This window comes from Dama dama, chromosome 13 (genome assembly GCF_033118175.1).
Source record: "Dama dama isolate Ldn47 chromosome 13, ASM3311817v1, whole genome shotgun sequence".
In the NCBI taxonomy this organism is placed as follows: Eukaryota; Metazoa; Chordata; class Mammalia; order Artiodactyla; family Cervidae; genus Dama; species Dama dama.
In genome coordinates this window covers 77,063,257-77,078,186 of record NC_083693.1, presented here as the reverse complement: position 1 = coordinate 77,078,186, position 14,930 = coordinate 77,063,257, and the positions used below count along the sequence as shown (strand labels likewise).

General features: G+C 43.1%; 1 gene segment (V, D, J or C); it reads left to right on the top strand.

Annotated features, from left to right (window-relative positions):
* The first annotated feature begins 1,592 nt into the window (after window positions 1-1,592).
* The window catches only part of LOC133068081 (immunoglobulin heavy variable 4-38-2-like), a 47,486-nt gene continuing 34,148 nt past the window's right edge, over window positions 1,593-14,930 (top strand). Inside the window, 2 exon segments of the V gene segment in view lie at window positions 1,593-1,691; window positions 1,774-2,081. Of these exon segments, the coding sequence occupies window positions 1,646-1,691; window positions 1,774-2,081 (354 nt within the window).

Genomic DNA, 14,930 nt, shown 5'->3' with positions numbered 1-14,930 from the left:
GCAGAGTGAGGTGGGGCCTTCTCCCCAGGCACATTCAGGTATCGAGAAAAGGTATCTGGCGTGGAAGACATGCTGGTGTGGAATGTCATGGCCAAAGCCAGACCAGAAAGGGCTTTTCATAAACAGTAGGTTCTACCTCAGTCAGTGTTCAGCTGAGATCCCTGGGCTGGGGGAGAGGTGACCTGCCCAAAGCTGCAGTGTTGATATCTCAGGAAGGAGTGGACCAGGGTCACATGGACAGGGTGTCAGTCAGAGATGGGGACCCACACCGGTCTTTTCTGGCTCCAGGAGCGATAACACCTCTGATGGCAGCACTCACCACCCCCAGAAAACCCATCTAAAGTCCAGACATGCGGTGACGACGGTCATCCCCGGTCTACATGCTCACAGCCGGGATGCAGGTGTTAGGCCACAGCCTCAGGGCCACAGGGAGATGGGGGAGCTGAGCTCTGCTCTCCAGCACTGCTGACTCAGAGGACCTCAGGCTCAGTCCAGGACACAGAGACCCTGGGCTCGGGAAAGCTGCTCTCAGTGGGGTTTTCAAGGGAACCTGCTTCCAGAGGAGGGGTTTTCCTCTGACCATGCCGCCCTCACACTCTGCACGCCATTCACTGTGAAGGTTTACCTCCGAGAACCATGCATGTCCTCTCATCACTGTGGTGGGGACTATGTTCCCTGAGCTCCCATCTCATGGCAGGCACACAGAGAGGAAGAAATAAGCACTTGGAGGAGCAGGGAGTCTGTGCAGAGTGACCAGGTCACCTGCCCAGCATGTTGGATCACTGAGGAGCTCCCGGGAGCTGTCTGACTTTAGTAATTGGTAGCCTTAAAGTTCTCAATGTCCACCCTCAAGAAACAGGTCCTGAGGTTCACAAGCTCCTGCAGACACTCAGTTGTGCAGAGGATCATGCAGGACAGCCCACTGGGCAAGTCAGCCATGCTGGGAAGACGGGCTTCTCAGCAGAAATGACTACTTTGTCCAAAAAGTTAACTGGATGGTTAGTACTTATGAACACACCACCTCCAGGGAAACTCTTGATTTCAAACTGCTTCAGATGAAGAAATGACCTTGTCTGTTAAGGGAAATAAAAAATCCTTTGGAGTTATGATAAATTTAAATTGCACCGAGTTTTTTTTTTTAATTGAATGCAATTACCATATACACTTTCCTTCCTGTTTTAATATCCTGTTCATGAATATAAGCTAAAGCAGAAAAGAACAATGAATAAGAGTTTCTGACAAGTATGCAGACTTTGAATCTGAGGTGTTTATTTGACAAATGAAGAGATGAACCTCCATGGGATTACTCTCTTCCCAAAATCTGTGACAGATATTTGACCACATCTTTTTTCCTGACGAGCCCATCCACATCCTTTCATTCCTGGACACTGAGGTACGGGGACATGGGGAGGGGGTCTTCAGGCAGGGACTGAGTTCTCTGAGGGCACAGTCAGCACCTCCTCACAGGGGGAGCCTCATAGACAGGACCTCCTTTCTTTGTTTTCTGTTTTTATGCAGAGGCCCCTCCCACATGCAAAGATCCACTCAGGTCACAGGACGGAAACAAAGCACCAGGTTATTTAAATTCAGGCTCCTCCTCAGGCTTGAAGAGATTTCAGGAGCGGTGACTCTCATCTGCTCGAAGATGAGCCCACTGTGGACCTTCCTCTTCGTGCTGTCAGCTCCCAGCGGTGAGTGTCTCTGGATCAGACCTGGGCACGTGGGGAAGCGGCCTCTGAGCCCGTGAGTCACCGTGCTTCTCTCTGTCCACAGGGGTCCTGTCCCAGGTGCAGCTGCAGGAGTCGGGACCCAGCCTGGTGAAGCCCTCACAGACCCTCTCCCTCACCTGCGCTGTCTCTGGATTCTCACTAAGCAGCTATGCTGTAGGCTGGGTCCGCCAGGCTCCAGGGAAGGCGCTGGAGTGGGTTGGTGCAATAAGTAGTGGTGGAAGCACATGCTATAACCCAGCCCTGAAATCCCGGCTCAGCATCACCAGCGACACCTCCAAGAGCCAAGTCTCTCTCTCACTGAGCAGCATGACACCTGAGGACACGGCCGTGTATTACTGTGCAAAGGACACAGTGAGGGGAAGTCAGAGTGAGCCCAGACAGAAACCTCCCTGCATGGGCGCCCAGGACCACCAGGGGGCGCTCAGGGCCACCACGTTCAGGACTGCTGGCAGGAGCAGGTGCCCCGGGGGCGCTGGGAGGGAACTCCTGTTTGAATCTGGTTTTCTCATCCCGCCCAGCGATTCCCTGGAAACCTCTTTTGTGTCCTCACTGTTCCGTTATTGTGGCTTATACTGCTTTCATAAAACCATACATAGTTTTTATTTTTCGTTTAAGTATAGTTGTGTGTTTGTATGTATATGTCTGTGAGGAATATGTACCAACACTCCCGTGTAATCCAATAGTCAGAATTGTGTGTTTTCTCTGTTTTGTTTTCGTCTTGTCAAAGACGCTGACTTCAACTCTGAGGCTCACCATCATTTTCCATATGAGTCCAAAGTCATCAAATCTAGTGAATGGCCCAAGAAGTCCCAGGAAACCTTTAACTGTTACTTTTGCTGTTTCTCTACATGTTCAGTGAGAAGACACACCCTCCTGCTTTCAGTCTACCTTCACAAACACTTTGAAGTCTGCAAGTTGTAGTGTTACAGACTGTAATCCGATGTCCCATAGGGAGTTATCCTCATTATTCATGGATTCCGTTTTTGCAAATTCACCTACTTGCTAATTTACATCTGGACCCCAAATTTGACCCCAAAGTGGATGATGACCTTCACCTATATCCATATCCCCTCTCAGCAGGAGTGAAATAATCTTCATTTCCTCTAGTCTCTCACAGGCTGGTTGTGGCCACTTTCTCTCGTCTAAGCAAGGATGTTGCAGGAATGTCCACAAGTCCATCCAGGTGACTGGCTTAGTATAGTATGGAACCAATAAAAAATGAAAAGTATCATGGAAAGTAAGCTTTTGGACATAAAACAGATTGCCAGGCATTTCAGTAGCAAAAATGAATTTATTTAGGACCAACGGAGAATTACAAATTGGAGTCTGCAATTATAAAGAGTCATGTGCAATTCCCCAGTAGAAGTGGAGAGACTGTCTTTTGTATCAAAGTAAAAAGTGAGGTGGGAGGGCTCTTGTAACTAAAACTCTGTGGTTTTTCTTTACCTGAGTTTTTGGCAGAAAAGAAGAGGTAACTTTGTTCATGTTGGAATCAGGGATTGTCCAAGGGCATGAAAACTCCTCCTCCTGTCCATTGGGTTTTATTTAGTTGTACTTTCTCTTTCCTCTCCTCCTCCTCATTCTTATTCTAATGCTTTTACACTTTCCACGTTTGGTCAAGGGTTTCCAAGGTGACATTACTGATAAGAAGAAAAAAAAAAAAAAAACCTGCTAGTAATAAAGTCTCCTGCCAATGCAAGACAGTTAGGAGAGAAGGGTTTGATCCCTGGGTTGGGAAGATCCTCTGGAGAAGGCCATGGTAATCCACTCCAGTATTCTTGCCTGGAGAATCCTATGGACAGAGGAGCCTGGTGGACTACAGCCCATAGGGTTGCACAGAGTCAGACACGACTTAAACAACTTAAAACACCCTCACTTTTGTCAAGATCCTTCTCAGAAAATGATCAATACTTGGGTTTTTTAAACTTTTGTCTCTCAGTGACAGGAGGAACTTTTCTGGGTGCAGTGTCATTCAGAGGGAAAGTGCGCAGACTGTAAGTCTGTTGCTGTCACATTTAGGTAAGAAGAGGACTGATAGAGAGAGCTCTCAGGCATTTTTTAACTAAAACCCCTGTGTTGTCAAGATCATAGTCATTGGGAAGCACGTGACATTTTACATTATCATCCAGGGTTTGGCAGAAAAATGCCCAATAGTTCTGGTCCAGATATTGTAGAAAGTTCTCATAACATATTACCTTAAACTCTGAAATATCAATAAATTCAGGTCACCTTTGAGGTGCAAGTCCATTGAGGACTCAGCTGTTCTTACTGTGTGTCATGGGAATCCTAGTTCCTATCCTCTGGAGGGTTGGTTAGCAGTGCTTGGTAGGGTCCTTTCCAGGGAGGTTGAAGAGTTCTTCTGGGGCATTGGTCCAGTAGGTGAAGGTACCTGGTGGCAATATATGAGGCTTAGGTCTGTCTTCTGAGAATCACTTTGAGTAGATAACTCCAGAGGATCAGGTGTCAGGAGGTGTCCTTGAGTGTGAAACAATCACGATGGGCATCACTGGTGATGGGGGTGGAGGGTAGATGAGGAGTCGTGCAAGAAGCAGCAAATAAAAAGACCTCTTGGGGTGAGGTGGCTGACTGAGAATTGTTGAATGTGGTAAAGAGTTGTAACCAAAAGCTCAGTGGCCATAATGACTGTAAGGCTCAGGGACTATCCACACACCACAGCATCTGTTGCCGCCCGATGTGTCTGTGGTGGTCCCTTCATTTTAGTGAGAACTCCAAGGGAACCCCTTCATTTTTCACACGACAGGAAACATGGAGAGGGCCAGAGGCAGGTGGCCTCTAAAACTCTCCTTTAAAGACTTGAAAGCTCTCTCATCTGGTTTCCCCCATGAAATTGGGTTGGGATTGTAACTGTTGAGAGAATCACACCTAGATAATAAAGAATTATAAAATTCAATCTCAACAGTAGTCAACTCCCCCATGAAGAGCCTCACATTAGGCATTTACTTTTGGGATTTAGGAAACTTTGGACACCATGAAGCCTATCTGATATAAGCACAGCCCCTTTTGTGATATCAGATACACTAAATGTCACATATGAGTTTGGCACACTGCGATTTTTCTTAAGTAACCTCTTGCTCCTTTAAGGCTAATATGTTAATACACAGATGCTGTTTCCAACAAGAAAGTTTGAGAAATAGACAAAAGAAGAAAATTTCCACATGTTGCAACAAAATAGATCTCTTAGAACATTGTATTTCATCCAGATCAGCATTCTGGAATATCCAGAAATAAACAGATCTCTCAATAAAGAACTGAAACTTTCAGTTCAGTCACTCAGTCCTTTCCGACTCTCTGCGAACCCATGGATTGCAGCACGCCAGGCTTCCCTGTCCATCACCAACTCCCGGAGCTTGCTCAAAATCATGTCCATCAATTTGGTGAAGGGTTCCATCCGTCTCATCCTCTGTTGTGCCCTTCTTCTCCTTCCTTCAATCTTTCCAGCATCAGGGTCTTTTCCAATGAGTCCGTTCTTGCATCAGGTGGCCAAACTATTGGAGTTTCAGCTTCTTGTCAGTCCTTCCAAAAAACCTTCGGGACTGATTTCCTTTAGGATTGACTGGTTTGATCTCCTTGCAGTCCAAGGCATTCTCAAGGGTCTTCTTCAACACCACAGTTCAAAAGCATCAATTCTTCGGTGCTCAGCTTTCTTTATAGTCCAACACTGACATCCATACATGACTACTGGAAAAACCATAGCTTTGACTAGACAGATCTTTGTTGGAAAAGTAATGTCTCTGATTTTTAATATGCTGTCTAGAAGCAAGCATCTTTTAATTTCATGGCTGCAGTCACAATCTACACTGAGATTGGAGCCCAGAAAAGTAAAGTCAGTCACTTTTTCCATTGTCTCCCCATCTATTTGCCATGAAGTGATGGGACCAGATGCCTTGACCTTAGTTTTCTGAATGTTGAGTTTTAAGCCAACTCTTTCACTCTCCTCTTTCCTTTCATCAAGAGGCTCTTTAATTCTTCTTCACTTTCTGCCTTGAGGGTGGTGTCATATGAACATCTGAGGTTATTGATATTTCTTTTGGCAGTCTTGATTCCAGTTTGGGCTTCATCCAGCCCAGCACTTCTCATGATGTATTCTTCACACTCTCTATTCATGATACAGGTCTATTTATCAACTCTGATGTTTGTAAGTTTATTCTCTAAGTCTATGCTTTGATTCCTGTGTCAGTGTTATTGTTACCACTGTTGTTGTCAGGACAGAATTTTTAATAAATACAAAAAGTTAGAAATGATCTATGAATCATGTGTGTGGGTTGATATCTAAAAATACATTCTGAAGCTCAGGGCACCAAAAACTTCACTCTGCTGACACAGTCATCTTGCAAAGGAAGTCAGGGCCCAAGAAATGTCCACACAAAGAGGACATGAGGCCCAGCACTGTACTCTGACTGAGCCCCAGGCTACAGTCAGGTCAACCTTCCTTACATGTGAGTGTATTGTAAGAGGGGACCCTGGAGATTAACTTGAGACCCTCACAGGAGCCCTGCATCGGACAGGGTGGACCCTCCCAAAGCACAGAGTGTGAACAAAATAAAGGTTGACTGCCACTTTAAACTGCCTAATGTTGTGATTGCTTCCTTCGCATCAGAAAACACCTGAAAATTTTACACATTTCCACACGGGACCCATTTCCCCATGTCATAAATGGTAAGTATACGGCACAGTTGGACTGGGTGACTGGACAAAGGTCACACTGCCATTTGAGGTGCTATGAGACAGTCCCAGGTCAGAATCCAGAGCCAAAGTCCTCCTAGCAAGATGCAGGGAGGACCTAAGTTCCTGGGCAGGAATCCCGGGCTCCCAGGTAGAAAGACACACCTGTGTGCATGGAGAACAACACCAACTGGTTACACTTTAGCAGGACCACACTGGCACTGGTGGGGTCAGTACTTAGGAGACTGTGACCCCCACTGCACCTTTTCCTCACTCGACCTCAGGGAATGCATTTCAGTTTAATTTGCTGGTGGTTTCATTCTATTCAGTGGCCTCTGCCCTAGTTAATATTCTTCTCTTTTAGTTTCTGGGCATTTCCGTCTCTCCAGGATTTAAATCCATTGCTTGTCTTATTACTGTAACTATCTGATAAATTGATGAGAAAAACATCTACTTCTGCTTCATTGACTGCACTAAAGCCTTTGACTGTGGGTCACAACAAACTATGGAAAATTCTCAAATAAACAGGAATACCAGGCCACCTTACCCACCTCCTGAGAGATCTGTATGGAGGTCAAGAAGCCATAGTTAGAACTGGACTTGGAACAATGGACTGATTCAAAATTGGGAAAGGAGTACGTCAAGACTGTGTATTGGCACTCTGCTTATCTAACTACATTTACAGGACATCATGTGAAATGCTGGGCTGGATGAAGCACAAACTTGAATCAAGGTTGCCAGGAGAAATATTAATAAGCTCCAATATGCAGGTGACACCACACTTATGACAGAAAGTGAAGAGGGACCTAAAGAGCCTGTTGATAAATGTGAAAGTGGAGAGTGAAAAAGCTGGCTGAGAACTCAACATTCAAGAAACTGAGGTCATGGCATCTGTGAACTATGATTATAATCACTTCATAGATAATAGATGGGGAAACAGTGGAAACAGTGACAGGCTTTATTTGCTTGAGCTCCAAAGTTTCTGCAGATGGTGACTGCAGCCATGAAATTAAAAGAAGAAAAGCTTGGAAGAAAACCTATGACCAACCTAGATAGCATATTAAAGAGCAAGTACACTACTTTGCCAACAGAGGTCCCTTTATGCAAAGCTATGACCTTTCCATAGGTCATGTTCGGATGTGAGAGTTGGACTATAAAGAAATCTGAGCACCGAAGAATTAATGGTTTTGAACTGCAGTGTTGGAAAAGAGTCTTGAGAGTCCCTTGGCCTGCAAGGAAAACAAACCAGTCAATCCTAAGGAAATCAATCCTAATACTCATTGGGAGTATTGATGCTGAAGCTGAAACTCCAGTATTTTGGCCACTGGATGGGAAGAGCCAACTCATTAGAAAAGACCCTGATGCTGGGAACCATTTAGGCAGGAGCACGGGGTGGCGAGAGAGGACGAGATGGTTGGCTGACTTCACCGACTCAATGACATGAGTTTGAGAAACCTCTGGGAGATGGTGAAGGACAGCAAAACATGGGGTGCTTCTATCCGTGGGGTCTCAAAGAGTCAGACACCACTCAGTGAGTAAAGAATAATATTTGATGAGATTTTGATCATGTGTAAGTTCTCCATTTTGAGGGTTTGTTTTTTTTTTTTTTTTTGTAAAGAACATTAGAAAGAGAAACATTTTTCAGCTTCTTGCTCTCTGTCTCCAACAGAAATAGCATCTTTCTTGTAATGCCCAGAAACTGGAAAAAAATTCCCATCTCAAACATCATCTTAATGAATACACCAGTTGGGCTGTAATCATTCTTTGAAACCCTACCTGTCATTAGTGACCATGATTCCTGGTATACACACAGGAAGGTGGCATTTACAAGCAGTCATATTGAATGAAATAAGCTCTCAAATGAAAATACATATAATAAGATTCTATTTTTGTAAATTCTAGAAAATGAAAAGCAATATGAAGTAACTTGGGAAGATGAAGTTTACATCAGGATTGGATGAAGAAGAGAAGGGACAGGAATGATGAAAACCAGAAGCACCTGAAAATATTGAAAGGAATTGATTTCTTCTCTCTTGATAATGATGATGCCTTCTTCGGTATGTATCAGAGTGTATGTGGTTTACTATATCAAGTACCACATTAAAGCTGTTATAAATGCAAAAGTGGATGACTTGGAATTTAAGGGATGAAAGAAAAATATGAAATGTTAGAGTCTTGAAATTATTTCTAATGGGCTCTACTGTCTCTGTGTATTTTATGTAAATACAGGAAGAGAACAAAGATTTCATGCTCAGATGACAGAAGGGGGCTCTCAAACCTCCCCAGGCATCTCTGTCCTGAAGTAGTTCAGGGGACAGCCAGGCCCAGGGCACTGATGTGGACACTGGATCTAATGGCCACCCAGTGCTTATCCTTGGAGGTTCCAGAAACCCTCTGCACTTGTGTGTGTAGTTTATATCTCTAATACAAGGATTATAAGGACACCTACATCACAGGATTGTGTGCAAAAGAAAAATTACCTGTGAGTGTTATTGCTCTGGAAAAAAAAATGCATTTACCAAATAAATACTATCAGTATCACAAAATCTACAACACTGGCATGTTCTCCAGAACTCTGTCCTTTCTGATGTCATTTGATGACATAACTTCTTATATACTAGCATGTCATGCAAATAGGGCCCTCCATCTGCTGATGAAAACCAGCCCAACCCTGACTCTGAAGTTCTAGGAGAGGAGTCCCGGCCCCGGGATCCCAGGTGCTCCCACTTGGGGATCAGGACGGAACACAGACCACTCACTATGGAGTTTTGGCTGAGCTGAGTTGTCCTGGTTGCTATTTTACAAGAAAACTAATAGAGAACAAGACATCCTGAGGATGAGAGTAGATGTGAATGAGGGAATCAGGGGATGTGTGACAGTCTCCTGATCAGGATGCCTCTGTGTTTGCAGGTGTCCAGTGTGAGGTCCACCTGGTGGAGTCTGGAGAAGGCTTCGTGCAGCCTGGAGGTTCTCTGAGATGCTCCTGTGCAGCCTCTGGATTCAACTTTAGTACCTGTGGCATGAGCTGGGTCCTCCAGGCTACAGAGAAGGGGCTGGAGTGGGTCTGATCCATTAGTGGTGGTAGTGACTACATATACTACAAGGACACTGTGAGGGGTCAATTCACCATCTTTAGAGACAGTTTCAAGAACACAGTAACTCTGCAAATGAACAGAGTATTACTGTACCAGAGACACAGTGATGGGAAGTCAGTGTGAACCAGACACAAACTTTGCTGCAGGGAGAAGGGAAGGGGCTGTGTATGCAGGGGGCCATAAAGACTCTTGGGAGGCAAACAGGATGCAGAATGTTGCCTTTCAATCCCAGAAGCTTGTGCAAGCAGAGGTTAAGGGCTGGTTTCCCATCATGGTCTGGGGCTTCCTTTCCATATAGCAGTTTTCCCTGGGGAACCTCTCTGGACACATGATTTTAAACTTACAGATTCAGTCCCTGAATTAGAAAGGCTTTTAAAAATAAGGAGATAAAGGCTCTCAAAAGGAAAGGCAGAGAGTTACTTACAGTTAGATATGCAGGGTTGCCCTGGTCTAAATATTTTCTAAATTGAGCTGTTTCAAAAGGATCCTACTGGATTTATGAAAAATTGAACAGATTTTCCTTCCTCATTGTGAAATCTCAGCCCTGCTCTACTGGTAGACCAGCTGTCCCTGCCAGGATGGAGGCTCTTGGATTGCTGCCTGTTCTTTTGCATAAATGCCCAGGCAGCATTTGTACTCAGGGTCCTAAGTGGGTCACTAGGAATTATGCCAGTTACAGGGGATGTGGGTGTGCGTGCTCTACATGTGCTCCTTGCTTCCAGGTCCAATAAATCCCTACAGGCTTAGACAATACCTACATCCTATTCTACTGTACAGTTTGCTTTATGTAAAATATTTAGCACCAAAAGAAGAGGTGGCAAGAATACACAGAAGAGCTGTACAAAAATGATCTTCATGACCCAGATAATCATGATGGTTTGATCATTCAGCTAGAGCTAGATATCCTGGAATGTAAAGTCAAGTGGGCCTTAGAAAGCATCACTAGGAACAAAGCTAGTGGAAGTGATGGAATTCCAGTTGAGCTATTTCAAACCTTAAAAGATGATGCTGTGAAAGTGCTGCACTCAATATGGTGACAGGACTGGAAAAGTTTTCATTCCAGTCCCAAAGAAGGGCAACCAGCATTTCTCATGATGTACTCTGCATATAAGTTAAATAAGCAGGATGACAATATACAGCCTTGATGTATTCCTTTTCCTATTTGGAATGTCTGTTGTTCCATGTCCAGCTGTAACTGCTGCTTCCTGACCTGCATACAGGTTTCTCAAGAGGCAGGTCAGATGATCTGGTATTCCCATCTCTTTCAGAATTTTCCAGAGTTTATTTTGATCCACACAGTCAAAGGCTTTGGCATGGTCAATAAAGCAGAAACAGATGTTTTCCCGGAACTCTCTTGCTTTTTCAATGATGGGGCGGATGTTGGCAATTTGATCTCTGGTTCCTCTGCCTTTTGTAAAACCAGCTTGAACATCTGGAATTTCTTAGTTCATGAGCTCTTGAAACCTGGCTTGGAGAATTTTGAGCATTACTTTGCGAACGTGTGAGATGAGCGCAATTGTGCTGCCCTGTAAATAACTTCTTTAGTACCATTTTCCTAGATTCCATATTTTCCATTATATATACGTTAGAATATGATATTTATCTTTGCTTTCTAGCTTACTTCACTCTGTGTAATAGGTTCTAGGTTCATCCACCTCATCAGAAGTGATTCAGATGCATTCCTTTTATGGCTAATATTCCATTGTGCATATGTACCAAAATTTCTTTATCCATTCATCTGTCGAGGGACATCTAGGTTACTTCCATTATCTAACTATTGTAAATAGTGCTGCAATGAACACTGGGTTACATATGTCTTTTTCAAGTTTGGTTTCCTCAGGGTATAATCCTAGGAGTGAAGTTTGGTCATATGGTGGTTTTATTCCAATTTTTTTATGGACTACCTATACTGTCTTGCTGGAGAAGGAAATGGCAACCCCCTCCAGTATTTTTGCCTAGAGAATCGTGTGGATGAGGAGCCTGATGGGTTGCTATCCATAGTGTCACACAGAGTCAGACACAACTGAAATGATTTAGCATGCATGCATGCATTGGAGAAGGAGATGGCAACCCACTCCAGTATTCTTGCCTGGAGAATCCCAGGGATAGAGGAGCCTAGTGGGCTGCTATCTATGGGGTCGCACAGAGTCAGACACGGCTGAAGTAACAGCAGCAGCAGTAGCATACTGTCTTGCATAGTTGCTGTATCACTTTACAGTCCCACCAACAGTGCAAGAGCATTCTTTTTTCTCCATGCCCTCTCCAGAATTTATTGTTTGTAGACTTTTTGATGATGGCCATTCTGATGGTGTGAGGTGATATCTCATTGTGGTTTTGATTTGCATTCCTCTAATATTGAGTGACATTGAGCATCTTTTCATGTGTTTGTTAGTCATCTGTATGTCTTCTCTAGAGAAATGTCTGTTTAGGTCTTTTCCCAACTTTTTGATTGGGTTGTTTTTTTCTGGTGTTGAGTTGTGTGTGCTGCTTGTATATTTTGGAAATTAATGCTTTGTCAGTTGTTGCATTTGCTATTATTTTCTCCCATTCTGAGGGTGGCCTTTTCACCATGCTTATAGTTCCGTTTGCTGTGCAAAGGCTTTTAAGTTTAATCAAGTCCAACATGTTTACTTTTATTTCCATAACTCCAGGAAATGGGTCACAGAGTATCATGCTTTGATTTTTGCCATCGAGTGTTCTGCCTATGTTTTCCTCTAAGAGTTTTATAGTTTCTGGTCTTACATTTAGGTTTTTAACCCATTTTGAGTTTATCTTGTGTATGGTATTAGGAAGTGTTTCTAATTTTACTCTTTTACATGTAGCTGTCCAGTTTTCCCAACACCATTTATTGAAGAAGCTCTTATTACTCCATTGGATATTCTTGCCTCACTTGTCAAAAAATATGGTACTCCTAGGTGCATGGGTTTACTTTGGGCTTTCTATCTTCTTCCATTGTTCTAAATTTCTGTTTCTGTGCCAGTACCATGCTGTCTTGATGACTGTAGCTTTGTAGTATAATCTGAAGTCAGGAAGGTTGATTCCTTCGACTCTATTCTTCTTTTTCAAGACTGCTTTGGCTATTCAGGGTCTTTTGTGTTTCCACATGAATTGGGAAATATTTTGTTTTAGTTCAGTGAAAAATGCCCTTGGGAGTTTGATAGGGACCACATTGGATCTGTAGATTGCATTTGATAGTATAGTCATTTTTACAATATTGATTCTTCCCACCCAGGAACATGGAATATCTCTATATCTGTTTATGTCGTCTTTTATTTCTTTCTTCAGTGTCTTATTATTTTCTTTGGAGAGTTCTTTTGTCTCCATAGGTAAGTTTATTCCTAGATATTTAATTCTTTTTGTTGCAATGGTGAATGGAATTGATTCCTTAATTTCTCTGAGTTTTCATTGTTAGTATATAGAAATGCAAGTGATTTCTGTATATTCATTTTGTATCCTGCAACTTTGCTAAATTCACTAATTTGCTGTCATAATTTTCTGATACTATATTTAGGGTTTCCTATGGACACCATCATGCCATCTGAAAACAGAGAGAACTTTACTTCTTTTACCATCTGGATTCCTTTTATTCTTTTTCTTCTCTGATTGCTGTAGCTAGGACTTCCAGAACGATGTTGAATAACAGTGGTGAAAGAGGGCATGCTTGTCTTGTTCCAGATCTCCAGTTCATTTGAGGCACTCAGTCATGTCAGACTCTTTGTGACCCCCTGGTTTGCAGCATGCCAGGCCTCCCTGTCCACCACCAACTCCTGGAGTTTACTCAAACTCATGTCCAATGAATCAGTGATGCCACCCAACTGAAAGGCTGCTGAACCATGAAAGAAGCTGGGATTCTTGGCCTCTGGAGGAGAAGAAACCAATCCGTGGCCAGAGACAAGGCTTGATGGCTCAGAGCTTTGGTGTAATAAACTTTTATTAAATTATAAAAGAGATAGAGAAAGCTTCTGACATAGACATCAGAAAGGGACAGAAAGAGTGCCCCCTCGCTAGTGTTAGCAATGGAGTTATATACCTTTTAATCAGTTATTACAGGAATCAAAAGAATATCTGGAGGTTGTAAAGATCTTACCAAACCCACTCCAGTAATTTACATTTTAAGATAACATGATTAGCCAGAGGGTTTTCAGGAAGGAAGAACTGTCCTCAAGCAGGATACATTGTTGTGATAGAATCCTTTTCACACAGTTTAAACTGAGTTGTTTGTTGTGTAATCATCAGTTCCAGGCTTAAAGATAAAAACGTTTTAGGTGACTAAGACTAAGGAATGTGTGTGTGTGTGTGTGTGTGTGGGGGGGGGGTTGTCCTTTCCTCCTGCATGAGAAGACCAGCCCCTTGTCTCCTCCTCGAGGACGCCAGAGCACTCTATCCTTGGGGACCCCAGACGTCTCATCAAACTGCCTAGGAACTGACTCCCTCAGAACCATCTCATCCCCAGTCTTTCCCTTCTCCTCCTGCCTTCAATGTTTCCCAGCATCAGCCTCTTTTCAAATGAGTCAGCTCTTTGCATCAGGTGGCCAAAGTATTAGAGTTTGAGCTTCAACATCAGTCTTTCCAATGAATATCCAGGCCTGATTTCCTTTAGAATGCACTGGTTGGATCTCCTTTCAGTCTATGGAACTCTCAAGAGTGTCCTCCAACACCACAGTTCAAAGCATCAGTTCTTTGGGATCAGGGTTCTTTATACTGCAACTTTCCCATCTATACATGACTACTGGAAAAACCACAGCTTTGACTAGACAGACCATTGTTGGCAAAGTAATATCTTTGCTTTTTACTATGCTGTTTAGTTTGGCCATACTTTTTTTTCCAAGGAGCAAGCGCCTTTTAATTTCATGGCTGCAGTCACCATCTGCAGTGAATTTGTAGCCCCAAAAATAAAGTGTGTCACTGTTTCCAACTGCTTCCCCATCTATTTGCCATGAAGAGATGGGACCAGATGCCATGATCTTAGTTTTCTGAATGTTAAGTTTTAAGCCAACTTTTTCACTCTCTTTTTTTCACATTCATCAAGTGGCCTGATCTTAGGGGGAATGCTTTCAGGGTTTCACCCCTGAGAATAATGTTTGCTGTGGGCTTATCATATATGGCCTTTAGTATATTGAAGTGGTTCCTTCTATGTCCATTTTTGAAGAGTTTTAATTATAAATGGATGCTGAATTTTGTCAAAGGCTTTTTCTGCATCTATTGAAATAATCATATGGTTTTTATCTTTCAGTTTGTTAATATCATGCATCACATTGATTCATCTGCACATATTGAAGAATTCTTGCATTCCTGGAATAAACCCAACTGGATCATGGTGTATGAGCTTTTTGATGTGTTGCTGAACTCTGTTTGCTAAAATTTTCTTGAGGATTTTTACATCTATGTTCATCAGTGATATTGGCCTCTAGTTTTGTGTGTG